The sequence below is a fragment of the Callithrix jacchus genome, chromosome 7, assembly GCF_049354715.1.
Source record: "Callithrix jacchus isolate 240 chromosome 7, calJac240_pri, whole genome shotgun sequence".
Classification (NCBI taxonomy): Eukaryota; Metazoa; Chordata; class Mammalia; order Primates; family Cebidae; genus Callithrix; species Callithrix jacchus.
In genome coordinates this window covers 63,623,934-63,651,384 of record NC_133508.1, presented here as the reverse complement: position 1 = coordinate 63,651,384, position 27,451 = coordinate 63,623,934, and the positions used below count along the sequence as shown (strand labels likewise).

The 27,451-nt window shown below is 49.9% G+C and overlaps 2 protein-coding genes across 3 annotated transcripts; one reads left to right on the top strand and one right to left on the bottom strand.

Moving 5' to 3' along the window:
- Window positions 1-626: 626 nt before the first annotated feature.
- TRNP1 (TMF1 regulated nuclear protein 1) lies at window positions 627-7,450 on the bottom strand. Of its 2 annotated transcripts, none has more exons than XM_035308300.3 (2): window positions 6,517-7,450; window positions 627-1,433 (listed from the first exon to the last, which is right to left on the bottom strand). In XM_035308300.3, the coding sequence occupies exon 1, from the start codon at window positions 7,355-7,357 to the stop codon at window positions 6,674-6,676; it is 684 nt and encodes a 227-aa protein (XP_035164191.1). In that variant the 5' UTR covers window positions 7,358-7,450; the 3' UTR covers window positions 627-1,433; window positions 6,517-6,673. The 2 variants fall into 2 exon arrangements, with proteins under 2 accessions (XP_035164191.1, XP_035164192.1); XM_035308301.3 differs by having other exon boundaries at window positions 6,532-7,450.
- Window positions 7,451-15,083: 7,633 nt separating this feature from the next.
- On the top strand, window positions 15,084-15,537 carry LOC100387379 (oligosaccharyltransferase complex subunit OSTC). The gene has a single exon (XM_035308299.2). The coding sequence runs from the start codon at window positions 15,084-15,086 to the stop codon at window positions 15,525-15,527; it is 444 nt and encodes a 147-aa protein (XP_035164190.1). The 3' UTR covers window positions 15,528-15,537.
- The last annotated feature ends 11,914 nt before the right edge of the window (window positions 15,538-27,451 follow it).

Sequence of the window (27,451 nt, the reverse complement as noted above, 5' to 3'; positions counted from 1 at the left end):
TACAAGCAATCCTCCCACCTCACCCTCCCAAGTAGCTGGGACCACAGGCATGTGCCACCCCCCCGGCTAATTTTTTCATTTTTATAGGTAAGGGATCTCCCAGGCTGGTCTTGAACTCCTGGGCTCAAGCTACCCTCCTACTTTGGCCTCCCAAAGTGTGGGGATTACAGGCATGAGCCGCCATGCCAAGCCAGAATAGCCTATTTTTCAAACACTTCCTAGTTTGAGTATGGAATCTCTTGCTTAGACACTGACAAACAGGTCCACATGGTCACCAGCACAGTCACACACAGTCACACAACCCCCACAGGCCATCGTACTGCCATGTTGTCACCAATACACCCAACCCCCCTGTGTCACATGGTCTCACATGTGCATTCTCATCCCTGAGCTCCCTCATCACATCCTTTAATGAGGAAGACTTCCTGAGGAGGGGGTAAGAGCAGGTGGCCGTGAGCCAGGTCAAGGGAGAATGGGTCTGCTAATCAAAGTCAGTTGACAGGGCCAGACTGCCAAATCAAACAAGATAGAAGCCGCTCCAGGAACTGTCAACTTAAATAGCCATAACAGACACAGAGGAAAGACAGCAAGGACACTTGGCAAAGTAAACCGCAAAACCCAATGCATTTGCCTCTCATTATGGAAATTTATTCTTCCTGAATGTATAAGGCAGAAGACTAATTCAATATACATTCACTTGGCAGAATTCTACAAGTTCTGGGCTGTGTAAATGTGCCCCTCTTCCCTCTATTACCCGGATGTTTGCGTAAATGTGCTTCCTTTTTTTCATTTAAAACATTGCCTAGATGTTTTACATTGCCACTACCTCTTCCTGAGAAAAAGGTGTGTCCCTCACCCTACCCCGTAGGAGCCAGCAGACTCTCTTTCTGAGGGGCCGCAGGTACACTCCCACGTGGAGCAAACAAGGGCAGTGGATGAAGGAAACAGGGATTTTTCAAACTAATGTTTTCCCTCAAACAGGCCTCCCTCACCCTTAGACTTTGAAGCAATGACATCTACTAAAATGGGGACCCCTGCTGGGCTGTGACTTGTTTATGAATGATGACTATGTCTAAAAGAAATTCCTGGCCCGGGATGGGGTGGGGGAAAGGGAAGAAAATAAAAGAAACTATTTTCAGTTTCCCATTGGCAATGCTTGCTACACTTAATCTGACTGCATCTCAGGGACCTGTAGCAACCTCTCCAATTGTGCAGTGTAAGCCAAAGTCAAATGTGGGGTACATGAAGAAATTCCGAGTGTTGGCCAGTTCCCCAGAACCCAGCCCCTTGCCAATGTGAAGTGAGAGGCTCCTGTAAGGAGGGCGCGGGGTTGTGTAAGGTCAATTCTCAGAGTCTTCCTGAAGTGCCCAGGGAGGAAGCCGAATCCAGGAGTCCAGATCCATAGAGTGGAGGCTCTGAGGAGTTGGAAGGAGCTGGAAAGAATAATTCCAAGAGCTTTAATGACCTCTTTCCCACAGCCACCCAGCCCCACCCAAGTCAAGGCCCTTCGACTTGAAATCTGCCTGAAGAAGGGCCATTGTGGAGAGAAGATGCAGGAGGCAATAGTATGGAATGGGGATCCTGGGGGAAGCAGTGGTTCCCTTGGGCCTTTGTCCTTGGCTGGGATTCCCTAGCCTGAGCAGTTAGAATGGAATGTTCCTGGGATGAAAAGCCTGCCCCTCCTCCACTTTTCCCCTTATGGAGTTCCCCAGGGCCCATTCCAGGGATTCCTGATATGGTGATGCTTTGGAGAAGCAGAAGCCCACACTGCCCGGGGTTCTGTCCTGGTGGCCTCTCCAGGGCTGGGCAGGTTGGTTCCATCATTTATGGATCTCTACCATGTACTAGGTACTTAGTATGACTTCTAATTTAATATTCAAGTTTTCTACTTCCTAGCTCCCCGCAAAAATACAAAAACATCTTGTAGGTCTGGATCTGAAAAAAAAAAAAGAAAGAAAGAAAAAGAAAAAATACCAAAAAAAAAAAAATCAGAAGAAACTGGCTCAGAAAAGGGAAGGCATTACTCAGGATCACTCAGTCGAGGAGTTCCAGGCCAGGACTAAATGTCAGGTCTGTCTTGTTCCCTTTTTGCCCCCACCGTGAAGTGTGTCATCCTCCTCCTCTGCCATCCCAGCTCTTTGCTCTCCTTGACACCAAACATTCCAGCCCAGATATGCAGGGAGAGGAAGCAGCCCTCCAAAGCAAGCCCTTGGGAGGCTTAAGCCCAGAGCATCCTTGGCCCACCCTCCTCAGAAGCCATGTGTGCTGACTCAGCCTGACTCACCCCCCAGAGCCCAAGCAGGCTGGGGTGTGCCCAGACTCTGGGGGGAGGGGCACTTTCTGCCACCCGTCCAGCATCTCATGTCCCTTCCAAGACCCAAGGACCAGGAGTCACTATACACAGCCTGGAATGTGGGAACCCAGATATCCCCCTAAATGGACACCTCTTTAGAAGGGTCCTGATAAATGAATCACCATACAGCCTAATGTTTAAGGAATCCCCCAGTTACAGCTCCTATGTCTTTAGGCAAGTCACCCGCCCTCCCTGTTTCTTCACCTGTGGAAATGGGGATAATAACCCTTACTTTGCAGAGTGGTGGCAAGGACTGGAACACATTAATGGGTGTAAAGTGCTCAAGGGCCTGGCATAGAGGAGGTGGTTAAGATATTACTCCAGAACCAAGGGTTCCCTTCCCCCATCGCCCCTGGCCAGGGTGCAGTCAAGGACTAATGGCGGGGGGAAGTAGGTTGGGGATCTCCAAGCTTTCCCAAATACCTCCACCTACACTGCTCTTATGACAGGGAGTCTCTCCTTCAGCTCTGAGAAGCCTGGGCACCTAATTTGTTCTTGAGGAGCCCACTGACAGGCTTAGGGAAGGAGAGTGGCTGTAGGCTTGAGGCTTGGAGCACCTCGGCCATGTTCTGTGGCTCCAGCCTAATCTCTTTCTTTTTAAGACGTAGTCTTGCTCTGTCACCGAGGCTAGAGTTCAGTGGCACAATAAAGGCTCACTGCAACCTCTGCCTCCCATGTTCAAGCAATTCTCCTGCCCCAGCTTCCCAGGTAGCTGGGATTACAGGCATGCATCACCATGCCCAGCTAATTTTTTTGTATTTTTAGTTGATATGGGGTTTCACCATATTAGCCAGGCTTGTCTCGAACTCCTGACCTTGTGATCTGCCCACCTGAGCCTCCCAAAGTGCTAGGATTACGGGCATGAGCCACTGCACCCAGCCTGCTCCGGCCTAATCTCTAAGAGGCAACCTTGGCCACCACTGGCAACGGGACCCTGGGTTCTGATCAATTAGTGTAACAAATCCGTGAATGCAAAATGACTCAGGTCTTTCATCCTGATGGTGACCCCAAAAAGGGCTGTCTTTCCTGGAAGTCTTTCCTCTCTGGGGTTCCAGGCTCAGCCCAGCCAAAGGGGCGTCCTTTGCTCCCCTTTCAAAGAGGGTTCCTACCCCTAGGGAGTCGGCGATGGTCACTGCTGTGGCCTCCAATCCACCCTACTCAGGAAGCCATCACCAGAACGACACTCCCGCTCTAGGAATGTGCCGACTGCGACTACCCTGCTCTTTCTCCCAGACCCCTACAGTTCAAGTCCTGGGAACCCCTGGACTACCGGGGAAAGGGACGATTCGGGGTGGGAACAATAAAGCACCAAATGTGCTCCAGGCCGCACCCCCTCGTCTTGAGAAAGCAGCCCCACACTGCCCTCTGGTGGCACCATACACATGGTTATCCAGGTAGGGGCAGGTCTCAGTTTAGAACCTTGAACTAGTCTCCCAGCCCTAAGCACCATCCTGAGGAAAGGCTCCTGTGCCCCTCATTTCCCTTTGCTGAGATCTAAATTCACTGGTGGCTCTCAGTGTCCTCAATTCACATATCCCCCAAGATCCCTGTACTCTCCAGAGCTGGGGGCCACCAAGAAAGTGTTCTGAAAGTCATTTGAGGAGAAAAGGTGGGTCAGTCTTCTGTCCCATGCTAGAGCTGGCCTCCAACAAACTGCTCAACCCTCAAGGAGTCCCTTGGGATGGTGACAGCCAGGAAAGGCTGCCAGGAAAAGGGCTGGGAGACATAAGCCCTTAAAGCAGAGGGTTCCTGCCCCTAGGGAGTGAGTGATGGGCACAGCTGTGGCCTCCTTAAAAGTCACCCAGGCTGCAGTGCAGCGGCACGATCTCGGCTCACTGTAACCTCCACCTCCCGGGTTCAAGCGTTTCTCCTGCCTCAGCCTCCCAAGTAGCTGGGATTACAGTTGCCTGCCACCACACCCAGCTAATTTTTTGTACTTTTAATAGAGGTAGAGTTTTACCGTGTTAGCCAGGATGGCCTCGATCTCCTGACCTTGTGATCCGCCCACCTTGGGCTCCCAAAGTGCTGGGATTACAGCCACCGCGCCCAGCCTGAATGGAGCCAGACAGGTGAGTTTCTAGAGGGGGACTTGGAGGGTCAGGCAGGTGTGGAAAGGTGCCTTTTGTTAGTTGCCTGTGAGGTAGTGGACACAGCACTAACTAGGAGCTGAGGTTCAAGTCTGTGTGTTTGTGCCCTGGCCAGGAAGCTTGGTGAGGAGCAGTGGAACATCTGGAAGTGGAGGGAGGGGGCAGAGCTGCCTGTGACACCAGGACCAATCTCCAGTTACCCCCCCCCCCCCGCCCATTCACACACACACTAGCCAGTGTCATCTCTAATTCTCTACTCACCCACCCTACCCCAAATCAGGACAAGCTGATTACAAATAAATCCTGGAGAAAGCCAAAACTATGACGGCACAGTGCACTTTACATCATTAGCTAAAAGCTTCTCTGGATCAAGTGCCCCCTCCCATGCAACCCAGAAAACAAACAGTCCTCGCTGCAGCCCAGCACCAAGACCTGAGCTGAGTTCCCTGTGTCACCTCCAAGAAGTCCTGTCCTCTCTAATCCTCTAGACCCCAAACGACCCAAGTGGTTTTGGAAGATGTTTCCTGTCTGGAAAGACCAGAGGATAGCATTGCCCCCTTCACTACTTCCCTGGGGTCCCCTAGCTTTGTCAGAGGCTCTGAGACCCCCTCCAGAACCTCCCTTCCCCAGCTAAGAAGGGGTTCAGGAAATCCTGGCTGTTGACTGAGAAACCAGCCAAAAAGTTTGGTATCCTGGGAGAAGGGCTGATGAGAGAGGATCCAGTAAGGGCCCCAATTCTCAGCCTGTCAGAGGAGTGTACCTGACCCTCCCAGATTCCCGTGGGAGAAAGCAGCCTCCCCACTTTACTCCATTCCGACATCCTGACCCTGAAAGGGACTGAGGAAAGAGGCCCAGAGTTGTTGTCAGTCACAGAGCAGACAGGATCCAGAAGCCAACTCTCCCTAGCCCCAGCCCAGGGTACTGTGGGAAGGGCACACACAGGCCAGGGACCTTGGTTCTTCCCTCACTGGCCTGTGACATAGAGAAATTCCCTCTTCACTCTGTAAAAGATGGACTTTAAATTAGCATGTGGCTCTATCAGCAAGAGCAGTGTCTGTTTCTAGGTGTAAGTTAAAATAATAAATTACCTTTCCATGATTTAGGGGGTAAGAAGAAGGACCTCTGCCCTGTGTTATCACCACTACAGCCCCTCTGGGAGGTGAAGAGATCCACTTCACAGACTGACAGGTGAGTGCAATTAACTCAGCTGGCGAGTAGCAATGCAGTAGCCAGGTCATTCACAGCTGAGTGGGGACAGAGGAATGGGAGGCTGAAGGGCATTTGGACAGTAAGAGAAGCAGATCTCACCACAGATCTGGCCATTTAAAGCCCCCCTTTCTGGAAGCTGATGTCATTACCTGTCCCCTTGGGGCCTGTTAAAGGGTATCACCTGGTTCCACCCTGGCCTATCCATCTTAGGGACAGGTTGGGAGCTAAGTCTCTAGGTTTTGCTATGTAAGGATCCCTGGGCAAGCAGGTGCCAGACACCCTGTCCTGGTTATCTGAGTCAGGCCATAGTCCTAGCACAGCTGCATGAGGGCATAAGAAAAGCTGTCTTCTAGAAGCAGAAGGGCCCAAGTATGAAGGGAACAAATCCTAAACCTCTCTGGGATTCTGTCTCCCCAGATGGGAAACAGGCCTAGAGCGGAATTCAGTGGTACAGCCCTGTGCCAGCCCCCACTCCATCCTGGGGCCTAATTATTCTGTCCTGAAGGCATGGAGCTGGGCGGCGCCAGGAAGCAGCAGACTCAAGGGCAAGACTGCTCACAGTCCCGAGGGGTCTGGGAAAGGCAACGCAAGTGGGGGTGAGGATGGGCGTTGCTGCATCCATGCCGCAGGTTCCAAATGGTAAAGTTTGCCACCAACCCGTTCCTGGGATCTGAGCCCCCCTCAAGAGTCCAACTCTTAGAATGGAGACTTGGTGCTACCTACAACCTTACTACCCAGATGGTCGGGGAGAGAAGGGAACAGAAAGTGGCAGCTTTCCTGGGGACCCAGCAGAAGCCGGCAGTCCCAGGGAAGGGAGCTCCGGGGCCCTGGACCAGCCCCCCAACACGCCCTGACCCTCGAACGCACCAGCCAAGAGCGCACCTCAGCCTCCTCTACCGTGCCCCTGGCCCCCCACTGTCTCTTCCTGCAGATCCGTCTTCCATCCAGTCAGCGTCCGCGATCAGTCGGTCGGTCGGCACCTTGGTGAGGCCTGTCGGGGTGGCCAGGAGTCCGGGCGTGGAGGTCAGCGCTGCGGGGAGGCGGGGCCGCGGGGCGGGCTGCGGCGGAAGGGCGAGTCGGGCTCGGGGCCGTGGCCTCGACGCAGTCGCCCGGCGCCCCAGGGCACGCAGCCGCCCAGGCCGAGCGCAGAGGCCAGCAGCGCAGGGGGACGGCCGCGGCGGCCGCGGCGCTGGCCCTTCTTCAGGCGCGACCCGTGCGCCGCCAGGTAGAGCTCGGCCTGCGCCACGCCGCCACTTAGGCGGCTCAAGCTCTCCGCACGGTGCGCTAGGCGCAGCTCCGCCGCCAAGAAAACGCGGTGCAGCTGCAGCACGCGGCTCTCCAGCTCGGACACCAAGCGCCGGCGGCCCTCCACTTCCAGCAGCCGCCGCCGCGCCTCCGCCAGCTCCAGAGCGCGGCCTCCTGCCCCCGCTGCCGCGCCAGAGTCCCCTCCGGGCCCGGCGATCCCCGTGCCCCCGCTAGCGCCCTGGCGCCAGCGCTGCAGCTCCTGGCCCTCGGCCGCGCCTGCCGAAGTCCCGGCTCTGTCTGGCAGCAGCTGGGACTGAGCCGGGGTCGGGGTCAGGGTCAAGGTCGGAGTTGGGGGCGGGGGCTGAGGGGATGGCATGGGCTCCCGGGGCGGCGGCGGCGACCCTTGCTCAGCCGTCCCTTCTTGGGCCCCCGGGCCGCAAGCGCTGATGCGGCAGCCCGGCATCCCCCGCCCCCCGGCGGTTTGCGGCTGTCGGTGCGCTGGGAGGATGAGCACCCAGCACCCGAAAAGCTAGACTCAGCCGCAGCCCCCAAGCCTGGGCCGCGCCCGCCGCCCGCGCGTCTTATAGAACACAGGGCGGAGCGACGGGCAGCGCAGCCAATCAGAGACGGGCACGCCCTGAACCCGCCCCCTCCCCTGCTACGCTTTCAGGGCATTCCCCAAACCCTTCAGGTCCTACCCTTCGCCGGATTTTGCCCCGCTAAGGCATCCCGTCCCCGTTCGCCTCTCCCCAGGTTTTGGCCGCAAAGGGAACTTCATATTCCCTGGTTTTGCCTCTCAGAGTCATAAACTCTGGTAGCTGGTGTTTAGAAAATCATGGAATCTGGTCTCCACCCGGTGGAGGGGTCTTGCCTAAGGCCTCTGTGCTAAGAGAGTCTGGGCTATTACACAGGAGGCTTGACTCCTTGTGCAGTGCTCCTCCCACACCTTATGCTGCCCTTGGCCGAATCATTTCCGCCTGGTCTCTCCTGGGCCGCAGGGCTCTCCAGGACCCCCTCCTCCCACCTCACTGGAGTTAACGCAGAGGGACCACTGCTGTTCTGGTGGGTTGGGGATCTGGCTGGGCTGATTTCACGCTAGGTAGGGTCCTTCATTCGCAGAACAAATACCTCATCGCTGCCGCTGAGCCTGCAAACCTTGGTGGCACCACAGAGGAGCCCTGGATCCCACGGTTTGCAAAGTTCTTTCCCTGCCGCTGCTGCTTTTTTTCTCCTCCCAGCGGGTGTTCCTAGACCTTTTAAAGATAGGGAAACTGGCTCGGCGCGGTGGCTCACGCCTGTGATCCCAGCACTTTGGGAGGCCGGGTGGATCACCTAAGATCAGGAGTTCGAGACCAGCCTGGCCAACGCGGTGAAACCCCCGTCTCTACTGAAAACACAAAAAAATTAGCTGGGTGTGGTGGTGCACACCTGCAGTTCCAGCTAGTCGGCAGGCTGAGGGAGGAGAATTGCTTGAATTCAGGAGGCTGAGTTTGCAGTGAGCCGAGATTGTGCCACTGCACTCCAGTCTGGGCAACAGAGAAAGACTCTGTCTTAAAAAATAAATAAAAATAAAAAGGAGAGAAATTGAGATCCTGAAGGGCAGTAGTGCTTTGCCCAATGTCATATTGCCGACTGGTGGCTGAACCCAGATTCCTGAATCTGGACAGAAATCACCAGCTCAGCCATTCATGCCATCTAGGGGCAGATACCTGAGTCTAGTGCTCTTGGTGGAGGGATGCTCCTTATGTGGGACTTTAGCTGACGATTCTCATCTGGCCCTGACAAAATGATAGAACAGAACCCTGCCCGCTTTTCCTCCAACAGAAATGACCCTGCCATACCAAACACTAGTCCAGACACCAGGAGCCTGCCTCAGTTTCCATCATTTGAAGGTGTCATCAGAGATGGGAGGTCTCTGTGGTGGGTGGGGGCAAGGCTCAGTGGTCCAGAAACCAGCTCTGAACCCAAGTGGGAAAGACTGCAACAGACCCTGGGCTCAGGAGGACCTGTGGAAGCTGTGGCCAGTGTGACTGCTGCAACCTGAAGAGGCAGATGGCATGCTTGCGTGATGTGCAGGATGATGACAGAGCTCCCGCATGGAAACATGCTCTCTAAGTGCTTTCAGGTGTCAGACTGAGTGAGACTGAGTGATGGGGACTCATGGGTGGGCGAGACAGTTCGGCTCCAAAGAGGCAGCTCAGAAGGAGCTGGGAGAGGAGGGCGGGTGGATGAGAGGCGCCAGGCACAGTGAAGAGGAAGGGAGGAGGGCTTGGGGGAGGGAGGAGGTCAGAGGCAGGGTGCCCAGTGACCAGGGGTGGTAGAGACTCAATGAGGGAAAGGGGAGGGCTTGTGGGGATGACTCAGAGAGAGGAGAGGTCTCAGTGAGGGGAAGAAGAACTGTTCAGTGACTGTGCTGGGGCTCAGTGGGGGGAAGGGGCTGAGTGTGTACCAAGGTGCTGGCAGAGGCTCCCCATAGGGGAAGGGAGGTTCAGTGAGGGGCTTGGGAACTCAGAGAGTTGGAGGGGCTCAGTGAAGATGAGGGAGGCTCAGGAGATACCAGGTTGCCTCCAGCAAGGAGGATTGCCCTGCTGAATGGTGGCATCCCTTTGAACAGTCTTTTTTGTGTCATGCAACGATAGGTCTTTCTCAGGGCAGAAGCCCCCCATCATCCTGGTGGTGGGGAGATGGACAGAGAGGCAGATCATTGCTCCTAACTCCTGGGGGAATGATTCAGGGGAAGAAGACTAGGACTTGCCCTCAGCCCCCACCACTGACCAGATCCAGAGAACCAGTCAGACCTGGGTCAAAACCCACACATGCTGCCCATCTGGGTGACCTTGGGCAAGTAATTTCTCTGAGTGGGAGAAGATACATTTTATTTTATTATTTATTTATTTATTTTTAAGACAGAGTCTCACTCTGTTGCCCATGCTGGAGTGCAATGGCACGATCTCGGCTCACTGTAACCTCTGCCTCCTGGGTTCAAGAGATTCTTCTGCCTCAGCCTCCTGAGTAGCTGGGATTAGAGGTGTGTACCACCATGCCTGGCTAAATTTTTTTGTATTTTTAGTAGAGATGGGGTTTCACCATGTTAGCCAGGATAGTCTCCATCTCCTGACCTCGTGATCTCTCTGCCTTGGCCTCCCAAAGTCCTGGGATTACAGGCGTGAGCCACCAGGCCTGGTGTGCAATATATATTTATTGGAGGAATGAATGTTCTCTGTCTCCTGATATCATCCCTAAGAGAGGGCAATTGATAACCTCTTCCTGATGAGAAACCAAAGCCCAGAGTAGTGAAGAAGCTTGTCCGAAGTCACACAGCAGGTAAATGGCCAAGCAAGGATTTACAGACGGGACCCACTCCATGGTCACTCCTTACCTCCCTGTTATTCTCAGACAATGCTCCCTGTTGCTATCCTCTGTGGTATTTCCCACAAGTCATATATATTTGTTTATTGTTTAATTATTAATAGTCTCCCCTTGACTGCTTTTGCTTATCACTAGAATCCCCTGAAGTCACGTAGAGTGCCTGGCCCCATAAGGCACTCAATAAACATTTGTTTGAATTGAAAAATAACACAATGGGGGCCTGGCTAGGTGGCTCACACCTGTAATCCCAGCACTTTGGGAGGCCAAGACAGGCAGATCACAAAGTCAAGAGATCAAGACCATCCTGGCCAACATGGTGAAATACCATCTCTACTAAAAATACAAAAATTAGCTGGGCATGGTGGCGAGTGCCTGTAATCCCAGCTACTTGGGAGGCGGAGGCAGGATAATCACTTGAACCCCGGGGGGCAGAGGTTGCAGTGAGCCAAGATTGTGCCACTGAACTCCAGCCTGGCAACAGAGCAAGACTCCAACTCAAAAAAAAAAAAAAAAAAGAAAGAAAAAGAACACAAGGGTAGGCTGGGTGCTGTGGCTGATGCCTGTCATCCCAAGATTTTGGGAGGCCTAGGAGAGTGGATCATGAGATCAGGAGTTCAAGACCAGGCTGGTCAAGATAGTGAAACCCTGTCTCTACTAAAAACACGAAATAATTAGCCAAGTGTGGTGGCGTGTGCCTGTAGTCCCAACTACTCAGGAGGCTGAGGCAGGAGAATTGCTTGAACCCAGAAGGCAGAGGTTGCAGTGAGCCGAGATCGCGCCACTGCACTCCAGCCGTGGGGACAGAGCGAGACTCCATCTCAAAAGACAAGACAAGAAAAGAAAAACAACACAAGGGTAAAGCTTGTTGAGAATGGAGAAGTCCCCTTCTCCATTTATTCATTTATTCCTTTTAATTTTTTTTTTTTTTTTTTTGAGGTGGAGTCTGGCTCTACTGCCCCAGGCTAGAGTGCAATGGCGTAATCTTGGCTCACTGCAACCTCTGCCTCCTGGGTTCAAGCAATTCTCCTACCTCAGTCTCCTGAGTAGCTGGGATTACAGGTACCTGCCACCACGCCCAGCTAATTTTTTTTTTTTTTTTTTTTTTTTTGAGATAGAGTCACACTGTTGTTCAGGCTGAAGTGCAGTGGTAAAATACAGCGCCCACCACCACGCCCAGCTAATTTTTGTATTTTTTTAGCGCCCACCACCACGCCCAGCTAATTTTTGTATTTTTTTAGTAGAGACAGGGTTTCACCATATTGGCCAGGATGGTCTCAATCGCCTGACCTCGTGATCTGCCTGCCTCAGTTTCCCAAAGTGCTGGGATTACAGGCATAAGCCACCTCGTCTGGCCTAAGTTTTGTATTTTTAGTAGAGACAGGGTTTCACCATGTTGGTCAGGCTGGTCTTGAATTCCTGACCTCACATAATCCACCCACCTTGGCCTCCCAAAGTGCTGGGATTAAAGGCATGAGCCACCGTGCCCTGCCCATTCATTTATTCTTCATTTCACTCATGCAAAAGCTGTTCATCACCTCTTCTGCTGTGCTGGCGGCTGGAGGTACAGCAATAATCAGATGGGCCCTGCCCTCCGTGAATGTAGGGGGAACACAGGCAGGCAGTGGCAGTTCAGTGAGGTTTCTACCAGGATGGAGACAGCACAGAGAAAACGAAACAGCACTGACCCCAGCCTGGTGGGGAGGAGACCAGGGAGGGTTTCCTGCAGGAGATGATATGTAAACTGAGACCTGAAGGACACATCAAAGTGAGTGCTGCAGAGGTGGTGGGGGGAAAGGACCAGGATTCAGGATGGGAACACTATGTGCCAAGGACCACAAGTGAGAGAGACTTGGCATCTATCAGCTTTCTTTCTTTTTTTTGAGACAGAATTTTGCTCTGTTGCCCAGGCTGGAGTGGTGCAGTGGTGTGATCTCAGCTCACTGCAACTTCTGCTCCCAGGTTCAAGCGATTCTTCTACCTCAGCCTCCCGGGTAACTGAGACTACAGGCACGCGCCACTACGCCCAGCTAATTTTTGTATTTTTAGTAGAGATGGCGTTTTACCATATTGGCCAGGCTGGTCTTGAACTCCTGACCTCGTGATCTGCCCGCCTCGGCCTCCCAAAGTGCTGGGATTACAGGCGTGAGCCACCGAGCCCGGCCCTGTCAGCTTTCTTAACTGCTCCTGAGCACCACACTCTCACAATGGAAAGGAGCCACAGTCCACCACCTGTTAGTGCACAGCCAGCCCAGCAAACACAACATCGAATGAATAAATGAATCTTTAAACTATAATGATTATTGCATTTTTCTGATCTTTATAAAAGGTATAAAGTACATTCCTTTTGTAGAAAATCTGGAAAACAGATAAAATACTAAAAAAGAACAGGCTGTCACGCTAGGTGGCTTATACCTATAATCCTAGCATTTTGAGAGACTGAGGCAGGAGGATCACTTGAGCACCCAGGAGTTCAAGATCAGCCTAGGGGACATGTTGAGATCTCATCTCTAGGAAAAATAAAAATAAATTAGCTGAGCATGGTGGTGCATGCCCATAGTCCCAGCTATTCAGGAGGCTGAGGTGGGAGGATGGTTTGAGCCCAGGAAGCTGAGGCTGCAGTGAGCTGTATCTTTCCACTGCACTCCAGCCTGAGTGACAGAGCAAGACTCCATCTAAAAAAAAAAAAACAAAGAATAGGCCAAGGACAGTGGCTCATGCCTATAATCTTAGCACTTTGGGAGGCCAAGATTGGAGGATCACTTTAGGCCAGGAGTTTGTTTGTTTTTTTTTTAAATTTTTTTACTTTGTTTCTTGAGACAGAGTCTCAAGTTGTCACCCAGATGGGGTTTCAACATCTTGGCCAGGCTGGCCTTGAACTCCTGACCTCGTAATCCATCCGCCTCAGCCTCCCAAAGTGCTGGGATTACAGGCATGAGCCACCGAGCCTGGCCAGGCCAGGAGTTTGAGACCAGCCTGGGCAACATAGCAAGACTCTATCTCTACAAAAAATTTTAGCCAGTGCCTGAGGCACTTCTGGCTCCGGGCCACTGGCTCAAAAAAAGAAAAAAAAATTTGTTTGAGGCTGCAGTGAGCTAGTATTGTACCACTGCACTCCATCCTGGGAGACAAAGCAAAACCCTGTCTCAGATGAAAAGAAGAAGAAGAAGGGAGAGGGGGAGGTGAAGCGGGGGGAAAGGAGGGAGAGGAGGAAGAGGAAGAAGAGGAAGAAGAAAGAAGAAAAAAGAAGAAGAGGAGGAGGAGAAACAGGCTGGGCAAGGTGGCTCACACCTGTAATCTCAGTACTTTGGGAGGCTTAGGCAGGTGGATCACTTGAGGTCAGGAGTTCAAGACCAGCCTGACCAACATAGTGAAACCCGTAAACCTCTCTACTAAAAATACAAAAATTAGGCCAGGTGTGGTGGTTCATGCCTGTAGTCTTAGCACTTTAGGAGGCCAAAGAGGGCAGATCATGAGGTCAAGAGCTCAAGACCATCCTGGCCAATATGGTGTCTCTACTAAAAATACAAAAATTAGCTGGGCATGGTGGTACCCACCTGTAGCCTAGCTACTCTGAGGCTGAGGCAGGAGAATCACTTGAACTTGGGAGGTAGAGGTTGCAGTGAGCCGAGATGGTACTGCTGCACTCCAGCCTGGGCAACAAGAGCGAAACTCCATCTTAAAAAATTTAAAAAAGAAGAAAACAGAAGAAAGGAGCCTGAAATCAGAAAGACTAATGTTTGAATTAAAGTTCATTCTTTTTCTAGCTATGTAACCCTGGGAGAGACAGTTGTTCTCTGAACGTCAGGGCTTTCATCTGAGAAGTGGCATGGCTAATATCTATGGCATAGACAAGAACATTGATGCATGCAAGGATGTGCCCAAATTTCACCTTTCTATGGTCATATCTATCTGACTCAAAACCTGTGGCTTGGGTCTGAGATCCTGAAAGAGAAGAGGCAGCTGAGATGGGACCAGGTTCCAGAGTCTGGTCCAGTACACATCTACCGCCTCCTGGACAACGGCCAGAAGAGACAGACTAGTGGTGGGGATAGTGACTGGCTGTGGCCCCAAGCAGGATCCCCAATCCCCTCCATCAGCTGAGAGTGGCGTGGAGAAGGGCTCAAGGACTGAGAAGTCTACCTCTATCCCAGCCTAGAATATTTGAGGCCTCTGCTAAGAGATCTAACCTCTCCCTTTCAGCCTCTCCCTGGCAACCTGGGCTGACACCCTCTAGGAAGTGATCTCAGCTTAATAATTTAGCAGATGCAGACAAAGATAGCAGCTCTGAAAATAACCCAGTCAGGCCCCAGCCTCCACCTGTTTCCTTAACGACTCCCCTGCCCTCCCTGCAAGATCTCTGGTTGCCCCACATACCTGTCAGTGTTCTGCCTGCCTGTGAACACCTGATTCAACGCTTCCTCTTTCTTCTCCTCCTCCTTACTCCTTTCTCTCCATTGTTATATCAAGAGCTTTTATATCGGTCGGGCACAGTGGCTCACGCCTGTAATCCCAGCACTTTTGGAGGCTGAGGCAGGTGGATCACCTGAGGTTAGGAGTTCAAGACCAGACTGGTCAACATGGTGAAACCCCATCTCTACTAAAAATACAAAAATTAGCCAGGCATGGTAGTGCATACCTGTAGTCCCAGCTACTTGGGAGGCTGAGGCAAGAGAATCTCTTGAACCTGGGAGGCAGAGGTTGCAGTGAGCCAAGATTGTGCCACTGCACTCCAGCCTAGATGACAGTGCAAGACTCCTTCTCACAAAAAAATTAATTAATTAATTAATTAATTAAAGAGGTTTTGCCTTGCTGTCACCAGCATGGAGACTTTGTATTGTGTCCCGTTCTTAGTGCTCGAATGTCCCAACCTGAAGCTAAAGAAACCGCCCTGGCTGCACATGGCGTTGGCCTTGACTGTGTATGCTTTGGTGGTGGTGTCTTGCTTTCTCATCACCAGAGGAATAATTTGTGACATTATTGCTGAACCTCCAAATTTTGGCCCTATGACTGATGAACATGTGTATCAGAGGCCAGTAGCTTTCTTGGCCTACAGAGTAAATGGACAATATATTATGGAAGGACTTGCATCCAGCTTCCTGTTTACAATGGGAGGTTTAGGTTTCATAATCCTGGACCGATTTAATGTATCAAATATCCCAAAACACAATAGATTTTTTCTTCTATTCATTGGATTCATCTGTGTCCTGTTGAGTTTTTTTGTGTTGTTGTTGTGGTTTGGTTTTGTTTTGTTTTGTTTTTTTTGAGATGGAGTCTCACTCTGTCACCCAGGATGGAGTGCAGTGGCGAAATCTCGGCTCACTGCAAGCTCCGCCTCCCGGGTTCAAGCGATTCTCCTGCCTCAGCCTCCCAAGTAGCTAGGACAACATGCACTCGCCACCATGCCCAGCTAATTTTTTTATGTGTGTATTTTTAGTAGAGACAGGGTTTCACCGTCTTGGTCAAGCTGGTCTTGAACTCCTGACCTTGTGATCCACCCTCCTCAGCTTCCCAAAGTGCTGGGATTACAGGCGTGGGCCACCCCGCCCCGCCCTGTCAATGAAGTTTTAATGGCTATACCAATCCTCCAATATGAAATGTGGAAAAGAATGAAGAGCAGCAGTAAAGGAAGTGTCCAGTGAAAAAAACAGGAAGTGTATTGAAGCTTGGACTAGAATTTCTTCTTGGTATTAAAGAGACAAGTTATCACAGTATTTTTTTTCCTGCTGACCTGCTGACCTACCAACAATGAAGAGTGGCATTTTCTTCTTAGTTTTTTATTTCTTAAAGAAAATATACTCCAGATCTACATCCATAATATCAAATAAAGTGATTTTTTTTACAACCCCCTTAACATTTTTTGGAGATAACATTTCTGATTTTCAGAAATTAACATAAAATCAAAAGCAAGATTCCCTAAACTGAGAACTCTGGACAGCTGATCAGTTTTATCTATGGTGCTTTGCCTTTAACTAGAGTGTGTGATGGTAGATTATTTCAGATATATATATATAAGACTGTTTCCTCAACAAGAAAATGCATGAAAGGAGCAGAAATATATACTCTTTCTAAGGGCCGGGCACGGTGGCTCATGCCTATAATCCCAGCACTTTGGGAGGCCGAGGCAGGTGGATCACGAGGTCAAGAGATCAAGACCATCCTGGTCAACAAGGTGAAACCCAGTCTCTACTAAAAATACAAAAATTAGCTGGGCATGGTAGTGCGTGCCTGTAGTCCCAGCTACTCGGGAGGCTGAAGCAGGAGAATTGCTTGAAACCAGAAGGCGGAGGTTGCGGTGAGCCGAGATCACGCCATTGCACTCCAGTCTGGGTAACAACAGCGAAACTCCGTCTCAAAAAAAAAAAAAAAAAAACTTTTTCTAATTAAAAATTTTTTTAAAAAGAGTTTTTATATCAATGAGGGCTTAAAGAAATCTTTTCTAGAAGCCAGAAGTCTTGGGCTTAGTTTACTGTGCAAAGCTGAACAAATCCTTCACCTCTCTTAGTCTCTGTTCCTGCATTTGTAAAATGAAGCCTCTGGAAGCCAGGTATGGTAGCTCATGCTTATAATCCCGGCACTTTGGGAGGCTGAGGCAGGAAAATTGCTTAAACCCAGGAATTTGAGGCCAGCCGAGGTACCTAGGGAGCCCCTGCCTCTACAAAACAAAAAATTAAAAATAGTTAGGCATGCTTGTGAATGCCTGTAGCCCCAGCTACTCAAGAAGCTGAGGTTGGAGGATCTTGAGCCCAGGAGTTCAAGGCTGCAGTTAGCCAAGATTGTGTCACTTCTCTCCAGCCTGGGCAACCGAGTAAGGCCCTGTCTCAAAAAAAATTTTTTTTTGAAATAAGGCCTCTGGACTCCTAAATATGACATGAACAAAATGTTGGTGGGAGTGTCAATTACTTGGATAGGGTACTAGATGTCTTCTCCACTAAGGCACAACTGCAGTGTCAGTGTCATCTCAGTCAACAGCGCTGCAATCCATCCATCCTGCTGCTCTACACAGAGAGCCCAGTTTTCTCTGTGTTTGGTTTCTCTTGTGAAGAAAGTTTTGCCCTAGTTATTATTCCTAGAATAAAAGGCTGTGACTTGTGTTCGCAGTGGAGGTAGCAGGTTCCATGCGCTTTTGATGCTTCATCACATTTTTGGTGTCTCTTTTTTCTGCAGTTTTCATGGTTTTATTTAAACACAAAAGCATGCACGTGAGCTGTCTATTTGTTTTCTTTGCTGCACAGACTGGAATTGGGGTTGGTGACTCTGGTGACGAGCGGGGCTGCTCTTTCCACACAGGCTTTATGGTTCTCGGAGGAAACATTTCAAGCTGTCTCAGCACACTAAGACTGGCTGCACACCAGCAGCCCTTCCAGCTTCTTGACATTGTGAACCAGGAACTTCCAGAAGCCACAGGGCAGCATGTGCCTTGCTTTCTTGTTCTTCCTATAACCAATGCTGGGCATCAAGATTTGGCGCTTTAATCTTCTGTGTACCCTACTGCCAGTAACGCTGGGTTTCTGTCAGTTACACTTAATTTTCACTTAACAGTCTGATCCATCCATCAGACTGCTCATGATGCCACATGAACTTCCTGGTCCTCTTTTTGATGATCTTGGGCTGCCTGAGGGGTGTGAGGGTGGCCATGCTCCTGAGAAGATGGCTGCCACTTCTGTAGACAGCCCAGAGGAAGAGAAATTTATCACATTTCTGACAAGTACAAATCATACCTTCCCCCGGAAGCATTGCTCAAATCACCCCACCTTTAGGGTCTCAGTTTTCACACCTTTAAAATAGCCACATCTTGAAGGGCAAGTTGGACAACATCATTCCATAAGGGCTGAGATCACCTCTGTTTTCATGCATTTGTTCAACGTCATTAAGCACCTACTACGCACCAGCCACTGTGCAAGGTTCTAGGGGCACAGCAGTAAACACAAGAGGTGCAAAGTGCTAGGGGCATAGCAGTAAATACAAGAGGTACAATGCAATCCCTGTTTCCACAAAGCTTACATCTCAGAAATCAAAATAGTTCAATCTCAAGAAATGTACCATGAGGGAATAATTAAATACCTTCTAATATTTATGGCTGGGATAGTGACTCACACCTATAGTCCTAGCTATAGTCCTAGTTACTCAGGAGTCTGAGGCAGGAGAATTGCTTGAGCCCAGTAGTTTAAAGCTGCAGTAAGCTATGATTACACCACTGTACTACAGCCTGGGTAACAGAGTGAAACCCTATCTTTAAATAAACAGAGTGAAACCCTATCTCTAAATAAATAAATATATATATATTTTTTGAGACAGAGTCTTGCTCTTATCGCACAGCCTGGAGTGCAATGGCATGATCTCAGCTTACTGCATTCTCTGCCTCCTGGGTTCAAGTGATTCTTCTGCCTCAGCCTCCCAAGTAGCTGAGATTACAGGTGCCTGTCACCACACCTGGCTGATTTTTGTATTTTTAGTAGAGACAGGGTTTTGCCATGTTGGCCAGGCTGGTCTCTAACTCTTGACCTGGGGATCCGCCCACCTCAGCCTCCCAAAGTACTGGGATTACAGGCATGAGCCAACACACCCGGCCATAAATAAATATTTTTAAAATATTTTAAGACTAAGCATGGTAGCTTATGCCTATAATCTCAGCACTTTGGGAAGCTGAGGCAGGAGAGTCGCTTGAAGCCAGGAGTTCAAAACCAGCTTGAGAAACAAAGCAAGACCCTGTGTCTGCAAAAATAAAAATAAAAACATTAGCCAGGCATGGTGGTGTGTTCCTATAGTCCCAGCTACTCAGGTGGCTGAGATGGGAGGATTGCTTGAGCCTGGGATTTTGAGGTTGCAGTGTACTATGATTGTACCACTGCACTTCAGCCTGGGTGACAGAGACCCTGTTTCTAAAAAAAAATTTTTTTACAGGTATGAGCCACCCTGCCCAGCCTACATTTTTTTTTTAATTAAAATATTTACTTAGTGCTTACCTTGTGCCAAGTACTGATCCTATAAGGTACTCTATTTTGCAATACCCCATTTTGCAGATGAGGAAATTGAAGGACAGAGCAGCAAATAGCTAAGATCACGTGGTCAAGGAGCAGTGGAAGTAGGATTCAATACCCTGGTAGTGTGCTCCAGAATTCTTCCCCAGAAATCATGACCAAGGAATAAGCTAGTGACATGATAGAAAAGGGAGTCAGGGAGGTATTAAATATGCTCCTTTAGTGACATTTAAGCTGAGACCTGAAAGATGAGCAGAAACCAGGCATGTGGAATTGGGGAGTGAGATTTCCCAGCAGAAGAAATTGCAAGTGCAAAGGCCCCGAGGCAGAAAAACCAGTGTGTTCAGTGCCTGGTGAGCCAGCAGGAAAGTGGGGAGGGCTAAGGTAGAGATGCAGCTTGGGCCTGAAGGCCAGGGTGAGGATTTCAGATTTTACTTTAATTGCAGCGTAAGCCTTTAAATGGTTTAAGTTGGGGATCAACATGATCTGATTTGTTTTTAAAAGATCATGCTGTTTGCTGTGTAAAATGAATGGACTAAAAGGGAGCAAGAAGGGAATGAAGACCAGTTAGGAGATTACTGCCATGATCCCAGCTGAGAGGGGATGATGCCAGGCGTGCTGGCAAGGGCTGGGAGGGGGGATGGGTTTGAGTTTTATTTGGAGGTGAACGAAAGGACTTGTACATGGATTAGTGTGGGGGTGAGAGAATGCTCTCTGGCTTTGTGAATGAAGCAGCAGGGTGGATGGAGGGTACCCTTGACTGAAATGGGAAAAACCAAGAAAGAACAGATCTGGATGAGAAATCAAGGTCAAGAATTTTTGGGGCCGGGGGCAGTGGCTCACACCTGTAATTCCCATACTTTGGGAGGCCAAGACAGGAGGATTGCTTGAGCCTAGGAGTTCCAGACTAGCCTGGGTAATGGAGTGAGATCCCATCTCTACAAAAATAACTTTTTTTTGAGATGAAGTCTCGCTTTGTAGCCCAGGCTGGGGTGTAGTGGTGTAATCTCAGCTCCCTACTACCTCTGCTTCCTGGGTTCAAGCGAGTCTGCCTCAGCCTCCTGAGAAGCTGGTATTCCAAGTGCATGCTGCCCTGTCCAGATGCTTTTTTTATTTTTGTAGAGATGGGATTTCACCATGTTGGCTGGGCTGGTCTAGAACTCCTGATCTCAAGAAATCTGCCTGCCTTGGCCTCCCAAAGTGCTGGGATTACAGGCATAAGCCACTGTGCCTGGCCTTTACAAAAAAAAAATTTTTTTTTGAGACGAAGTTTCTCTCTTGTTGCCCAAGCTGTAATGCAATGGTGTGATCTCAGCTCACTGCAACCTCTGCCTCCCAGGTTCTCCCGCCTCAGCCTCCCAGGTAGCTGAGATTATAGGCATGCACCACCACACCTGGCTAATTTTTTGTATTTTTAGTAGAAACGGGGTTTCACTATCTTAGCCAGGCTAGTCTCGAACTCCTGACCTCAAGTGATAACACCCACCTCATCCTTCCAAAGTGCTGGGATTACAAGCATGAGCCACCTTGCCTGGACAAAAAAAAAATTTTTTTTTTAATTAGCTGGGTGTGGTGGTACACTCCTGTAGTCCCAGCTACTAGGGAGGCTGAGGCAGGAAGATTGCTTGAGCGTGGGAGGTTGAGGCTGCAGGGAGCTATGATGGTGCCACTGCACTTTAGCAGAGTGACAAAGCAAGACCTCTTTCTCCAAAATAAAAATAAAAGAAATTGAAATGAAAAAGAAAGCAAGAGAGCTTGACTCTCCAGCAAGTTCATTTCTGCCACAAGCCTTTATTAAGCACTTACTGTGTGCAGACACTGTTCCAAGTGCTGGGGATGTAGCAGTGATCAAGACAGGCAAGACCCCTGTCCTCTGAGCTCAAGCCAGGGCAAGAGAGGAAGGCCATGGAGTCAACACATATAAGGTCATTTGTGCTATGAAGGAAGTGAACAATAAGTGGAAGGAATAGCCAAGGAAACCTACAGTAGAAAAGGAAATCAAGGATGATGGAGTAGGCAGCTGTGATTTTTGCCTTCCCAGCATCCATTTGTCCCACTTTTGGTAACAACGAGTTTATATTTAGTGGGGAACCACCTCTCCTACATGCTCAGTGCATGTTTTTTGTCTTTAGGAATGGGCTTGTGACCCCCGCCTGGCCAATGAAACTCAATACTGGGACATTTGCTGAAACTGCTTGGAAATTTAAACTCTCTTTGCTGGAGAATTTTTGACCAAACAGATAATAAACATGGAGATGCAGATAGCCATCTTGCCATCACAAAGGAAGTGAGGATGCGCCTGCCTGGCAGGAGAGCACAGAAACAAAGAGAAACCTGATGATTGGTAAAATCACTTGAGCACCTGATACCAGCAGTACCTGAAGGTAGCACTACCCTTGGACTTTTTAGTTAAGTGAGCCAATAAATTCCGAAGGATGCAAAGGAGCCAGGCTAGGGAGTGCCAGGAAGGAGCAACCCAGGTGGAAGGAACAGAAAGTGCAAAGACTTTGCAGAAGAGAGTTTGGCTCATTTGTGGAATGCAAAGTCAACAAGCAAAGCAGAAACACAACGTGCTGTGCTGATGGAATGAGATGGGATAGGGCCATAGGAAGAGAGTTCCATTTCCAGCAAAATGGAATAAGAGGGGTACAGAGAAACCCCTCCCCATATATACCACTTTAAAAAATGATGGGTATGTTATAAAATTATCTTTTGTAAGGCATTGATGATGTCCTGAAGTCCTATCCTGGGCAGGCCTATGCAAACCGACCCCCAAAGTCTGAAGAAGCTAAGAGGCTGAAGAAAAATGCTGACATTTCCAGCTTTGCAGAAAGAAACATGCAATAGGGACTTACAAACAGAAGCTATATCTGTGTCTCAGGGGACAGTGATGGTAGATCCCTGTGTCATTATCCCCAGACCCAGGGCTTCTCTACCGTAGGGAAAGAGTATGCGTGATTCTGAAGAGATGTATAGGACAACTGAAGTATGAAAACATCAAGGCTGCTTTGACTTAAGGGCAGGATTTACGGTAAGTACCTGCTCTTACACAAAGAACTGGAAATCTTACAGGCCGTCCGGGAACTAGGGTTAATCAACATGACAGACTCGCAGCCCCGATGGAGTTGCTTTGGCCTTCACAATGAAGTGACTAGAAGTAAGGGAAATAATGAACAGAAATTATAAGAAAGCCACTCCTCTTCAGTAAATCAGCCTTACAGCTGGCATTTGTCCTAAGGGCACCCTGTTGAACCCTAAGGCCTAGATCAGTCAAAACTTTTTTTAAATTTAGCTCATGATTTTGGCATTTGACAACAGGACCCAATATACAGACAAAAGTTTCACAAGCCATACTCACCCCAATTATGTGTGGGGCACACTGATATTTCCTTGCTAATCTATTCTAGGCCAGCCTATTTTCTTTCTTTCTTTTTTTTTTTGTGACAGAGTCTTGCTCTGTTGCCCAGGCTGGAGTGCTGAGGTGCCATCTCAGCTCACTGTAACCTCTGCCTCCCTGGTTCAAGCAATTCTCCTGCCTCAGCCTCCCAAGTAGCTAGGATTACAGGTGTCTGCCACCACGCCTAACTAATTTTTGTATTTTTAGTAGAGATGGTGTTTCACCATGCTAGCCAGGCTGGTGTCAAACTCCTGACCTTGTGATATACCCACCTTGACCTCCCAAAGTGCTGGGATTACAGATGTGAGCCACCGCACCTGGCCTCTTCTTTCTTTCTTTCTTTCTTTTTTTAATGCAGGTTGAGTTCCATTAAATGATGGAGTACCAGGAGTTGCATTCTATTTGGGGAGGGGAAGCCAAGTTGACAATCACCATTGCAATCAGAAAGCATTCAGAAGAAAGGGGCCACTGGGGCTTCAGCATTGTGTTGGATTTTTTTTCCTTTCTAGGGAATGTAATTTTAGACATGTTGAGTTTGAAATGCCTTTTAGATATTCAAGCAGAAATTTCTTTTTTTTTTTTTTTGAGGCAGAGTCTCACTCAGCCACCAGGTGCCAGGCTGGAGTGCAGTGGTGTGACCTCGGCGCACTGCAACCTCTGCCTCCTGGGTTCAAGCAATTCTCTGGCCTCAGCCTCTGGAGTAGGTGGGACTACAGGTGTACGCCACCACGCCGAGCTAATTTTTTTGTATTTTTAGTGGAGATGGGGTTTCACCATGTTGGCCAGGATGGTCTTAATCTCTTGACCTTGTGATCTGCCTGCCTCGGCCTCCCAAAGTGTTGGGATTACAGGCATGAGCCACCATGCCTGGCCTCAAGCAGAAATTTCAAGTGAGCAGTTGAAATTGTCTCTGGAGCTCAGGGGAGAGGATGGAGCTGTAGATTTGGAATGATCACACAGATAGCACTGAACTGGATGAGATGACCATGAGATGAGAGGAGAGGACCAAGGACTTGGGCTGATATTAAGCAACCAGTGAGAAGAAGCGGACCACAGGCTTTGCCCTTTTCTCTCTACTTTTCTCCATCTTGTTGTCAGAAACTCAGATTGGGTGAATGCCATCAAGAACCTTAGGAACAAGCAGGGGCCTGGCCCTGGGGGTGGTGGAACAGTGAGCTGCTGGCCTTGGATTAGATTCCAGCTGAATCCAGTTCCTAACTGAGAGCAACGGTATTGAGCAACTCCTGGCAAAACTGATGAAGAAAAAGAAAGGCAGGTGGCACAAATAAACAATGTTAGGCTTGAAGAAAGCGACTTAATTCTAGTTGTTGCTGAGATTTAAAAGCTAATAGGGCCAGGCGTGGTGGCTCATGCCTGTAATCCCAGCACTTTGGGAGGCCAACATAGGCTGATCACTTGAGGTCAGGAGTTCTAGACCAGCCTGGCCAACATGATGAAACCTCGTCTCTACTAAAAATATAAAAAATTAGCTGGGCATGGTGGCACGCGCCTATAGTCCCAGCTACTCAGGAGGCTGAGGGATGAGAATCGCTTGAATCCTGGAGGCGAAGATTGTGGTGAGCGAAGATGGCGCCACTGCACTCCAACCTGGTGACAGAGTGAGACCCTGTCTCAAAAAAAAAAGTACTGGGATGTCTCATTAAATTAGTGATGGCTGCCTGGATGTTCATTATATTTTTACTATTTAAATGATACATATACTTTTATCTAGATATATGTACAAATATGTATATTTTATATGTATACATATACACACATACATATGTTTTTCTCAATGTATGAGATATTTCACAATACAAAGTTTAAAAGCAAGTGTGTAAGGGCCAGGTCACATGGTGCCTTGTAGCCCAGGGCCCACTGCAGCCACACCATAAACATGCACTGAACAGTTTCTTAGCCATTGAGTTCTGGATCAGTTCCCTCCCGCTCACGCACAGTGAAGCTCCAGCTCTGGCAGGCTGCCGTCCCCCCACCACTCGGGCTGGCTGGTGGAGGTTCTGGGATCCTCCCACTGTCACCCCAGCAGCCTGAAGCTTCTGGGCCCAAGACGGATTGCTAGGCTGGTCCCAGCTGCTCAGTTATAGAATGCTGAGGGACAGGTCTCCAGACCCCAGGACCAGAGTGGGAGGATCCTTCCGCAGCCTCTTAGGCAAGGGTGGCAATTCAGGATCCCCAGTTCCAGGGAAAGGATCCAGGACCTGAGTTCATGGGGATGAGTGGCATTCGGAAGTCTGGATCCCACATGGCTCCCAGATCAGCAAAGATTCCATGCCCCATGAACAGCTGGCATCAAATGGCACAGTCTCTGACCTGATGGGGTCATGCAGGTCAGGTGACCAGAGTGGCCTGGTAACCAGATTAAAGTGTCTTGTTTTTTGTTGTTTGTTTTTGTTTGTTTTTGAGACACAGTTTTGCTTGTGTTGCCCAGGCTGGAGTGCGATGGTGCGAACTCAGCTCACCGCCACCTCTGCCTCCCAGGTTCAAGTGATTCTCCTGCCTCAGCCTCTCAAGTAGCTAGGATTATAGGCATGCATTATCATGCCCGGCTAATTTTGTATTTTTAGTAGAGACGCAGGTTTCTCCATGTTGGTCAGGCTGGTCTCGAACTCCCAACCTCAGGTGATCCGCCCACCTTGGGCTTCCAAAGTGCTGGGATTACAGGCATGAGCAATTGTGCCCAGCTAAAGGGTCTTGTTCATATCTTGTTCTATAAAATCTCTGGGCCTTGGTCCAACTCTAGGGGCTGTCACAGGTTAAGAGAGCCCAACAACAATGGAGACTGGATTTTGCACCAGCCAGACAGAGCAAGACCTCTGAGTACATTTTTTAAAATAGCCCATTTCTTGCCTACCTAAATGCATGCACCAGTACCCATCCCCACTACAGCTGCTTCTGCCTTTTTTCTCCCTTCTGTCTCTTCTGACTCTCTAAGCCCCTGTCTCCACCTCCCTCTCTTTCCCAGATTCTGCCTGCCCACCCCCAGTCCCCTCCCCTGCTGAGACCCCAGGCTCTCAGGCTGGCTTCCAGACCCCTATAGCAGGCTCTAGTTCCAAGGAAAAGAGGCTTTTTGCTGTAAGTGCATCACATACCAGGGCTTCCCCTGCCTCTCCCTCCATCCCTTCTATCCTCCTCCTCCCATTTCTGAGGACACAACAGCAACTCCCACCCCTGCCCCTAGACATGCTGGGAGGAAGAAACAGCAGGGCTCAGGCTGTGGTCAGATGTGCAGCTGCCTTCCCCTTCTACAGAAAGCCAGAGTTCAGCTGGCTTGTGTATTTTTTCCTTTTTTCTACCATTCAGATTCCTCTGGGATGGCTCATGTATTGTTGAGCTCCCTTGCTGCAGCTCTGCTTGGCAGAGTCCTGGGGACCCGCAGGACCAGCCTAGAAGAGTAGGTCAAACTCAAGGTTACTCAGACCAAGGCTGAGCTAGACCAGACTCTGAGCTCCCAGCCTCCCTCCTATTCCCCAACCTGAGGCCCAAGGGCTAAACCTGGCGACGACTCTCCTTCCCCACTTGGTAGGGAACCGTGCTCAGATCCAGCCTGAGAGACCCATGCTCTCCCTGGCCCTGACCTATGGCCTCTGACCTTCACACAGTTCCCCTTCATCCTTCATCCCTCTAGCTTGGGGTTCCTGAGATCAGACCTATGTTTCCCCACCTACTCAGACAGGGAGCCTCTGAGGCCTGGATTCCACAGAGGGGGGCCCAAAGGCAAATCTGGGGTTTCTTGCCTGTTTCTAGCTCGTTGTCCTTGGGGACAAGTCTGGGTCTGCCCATCCCCAATCCATGGCACCAGCTCCCCTGATGTCTGCTCACAGGGTTCTGCTAACAGTGAGAAAAAGACTTCCTTAGGGGAGGTAGCACAAGCCTAGGACAGAGGGAGGGGCACTCCCACAGCAACTCCTCCCCCTCTCACATCAGCTCTAGAGAGAGCCCTCCCTTCCCCCACCTTCCCTAGGATTTAGGCAAGAGTTGGACAGGGTGGAAAGAAGCCCAGGATGTGGGGAGACAGGTCTAGGTTGAGTTACTTATTCACTCGGAGCCCCAGTTTGCTTATCCATAAAGTGGGAAAGGAAGAATACTATCTTCAGATAGTCTCTTTGTGTCTGCTTTTACCTATCACTGCCAGGGATGGAAGGCTGCTGCACCACCTTGTCTCCTTATCTAATCAACAACTTTTTTTTTGAGACCAAGTCTTTCTCTGTCACCCAGGCTGGAGTGTAGTGGCACAACCTTGGCTCACTGCAACCTCTGCCTCCTGGGTTCAAATGATTCCTCTGCCTCAGCCTCCTGAGTAGTTGGGATTACAGGCACGTGCCACCATGACCAGCTAATTTTTGTATTTTTACTAGATATGGGGTGTCACCATGTAGGTCAGGCTGGTCTTGAACTCCTGACCCTGTGATCTGTCTGCTTTAGCCTCCCAAAGTGCTGGGATTACAGGCATGAGCCAACGCTCCTGGCCCAACTATTTATTTTCTAGTTCCCCCTCAAATTAGAAGCACTCCAGGAGTCCCGCCCTTGGGTCCCAACAAACCCTGGATAAACTTCAACTGCAGCATTAAAGTGTCACCTCTCATATTGTGTTGGTATCTCTGGGCAGAGGCTGTCTCCTGACACACTGGGCTCCCCAAGGTCACTCGCTGAGTCTTGTTCTCTCAGCGCTGGGCCCAGGACAAGGCACAGAGTAGGGGCTCAGGGAGACTTCTCAGGCTCCCTACCTCGATTATTGCCCCCTCCCCATCCCCACTCCCACTCTATCCGCCTCATCATACCTGCCAGGGACTCT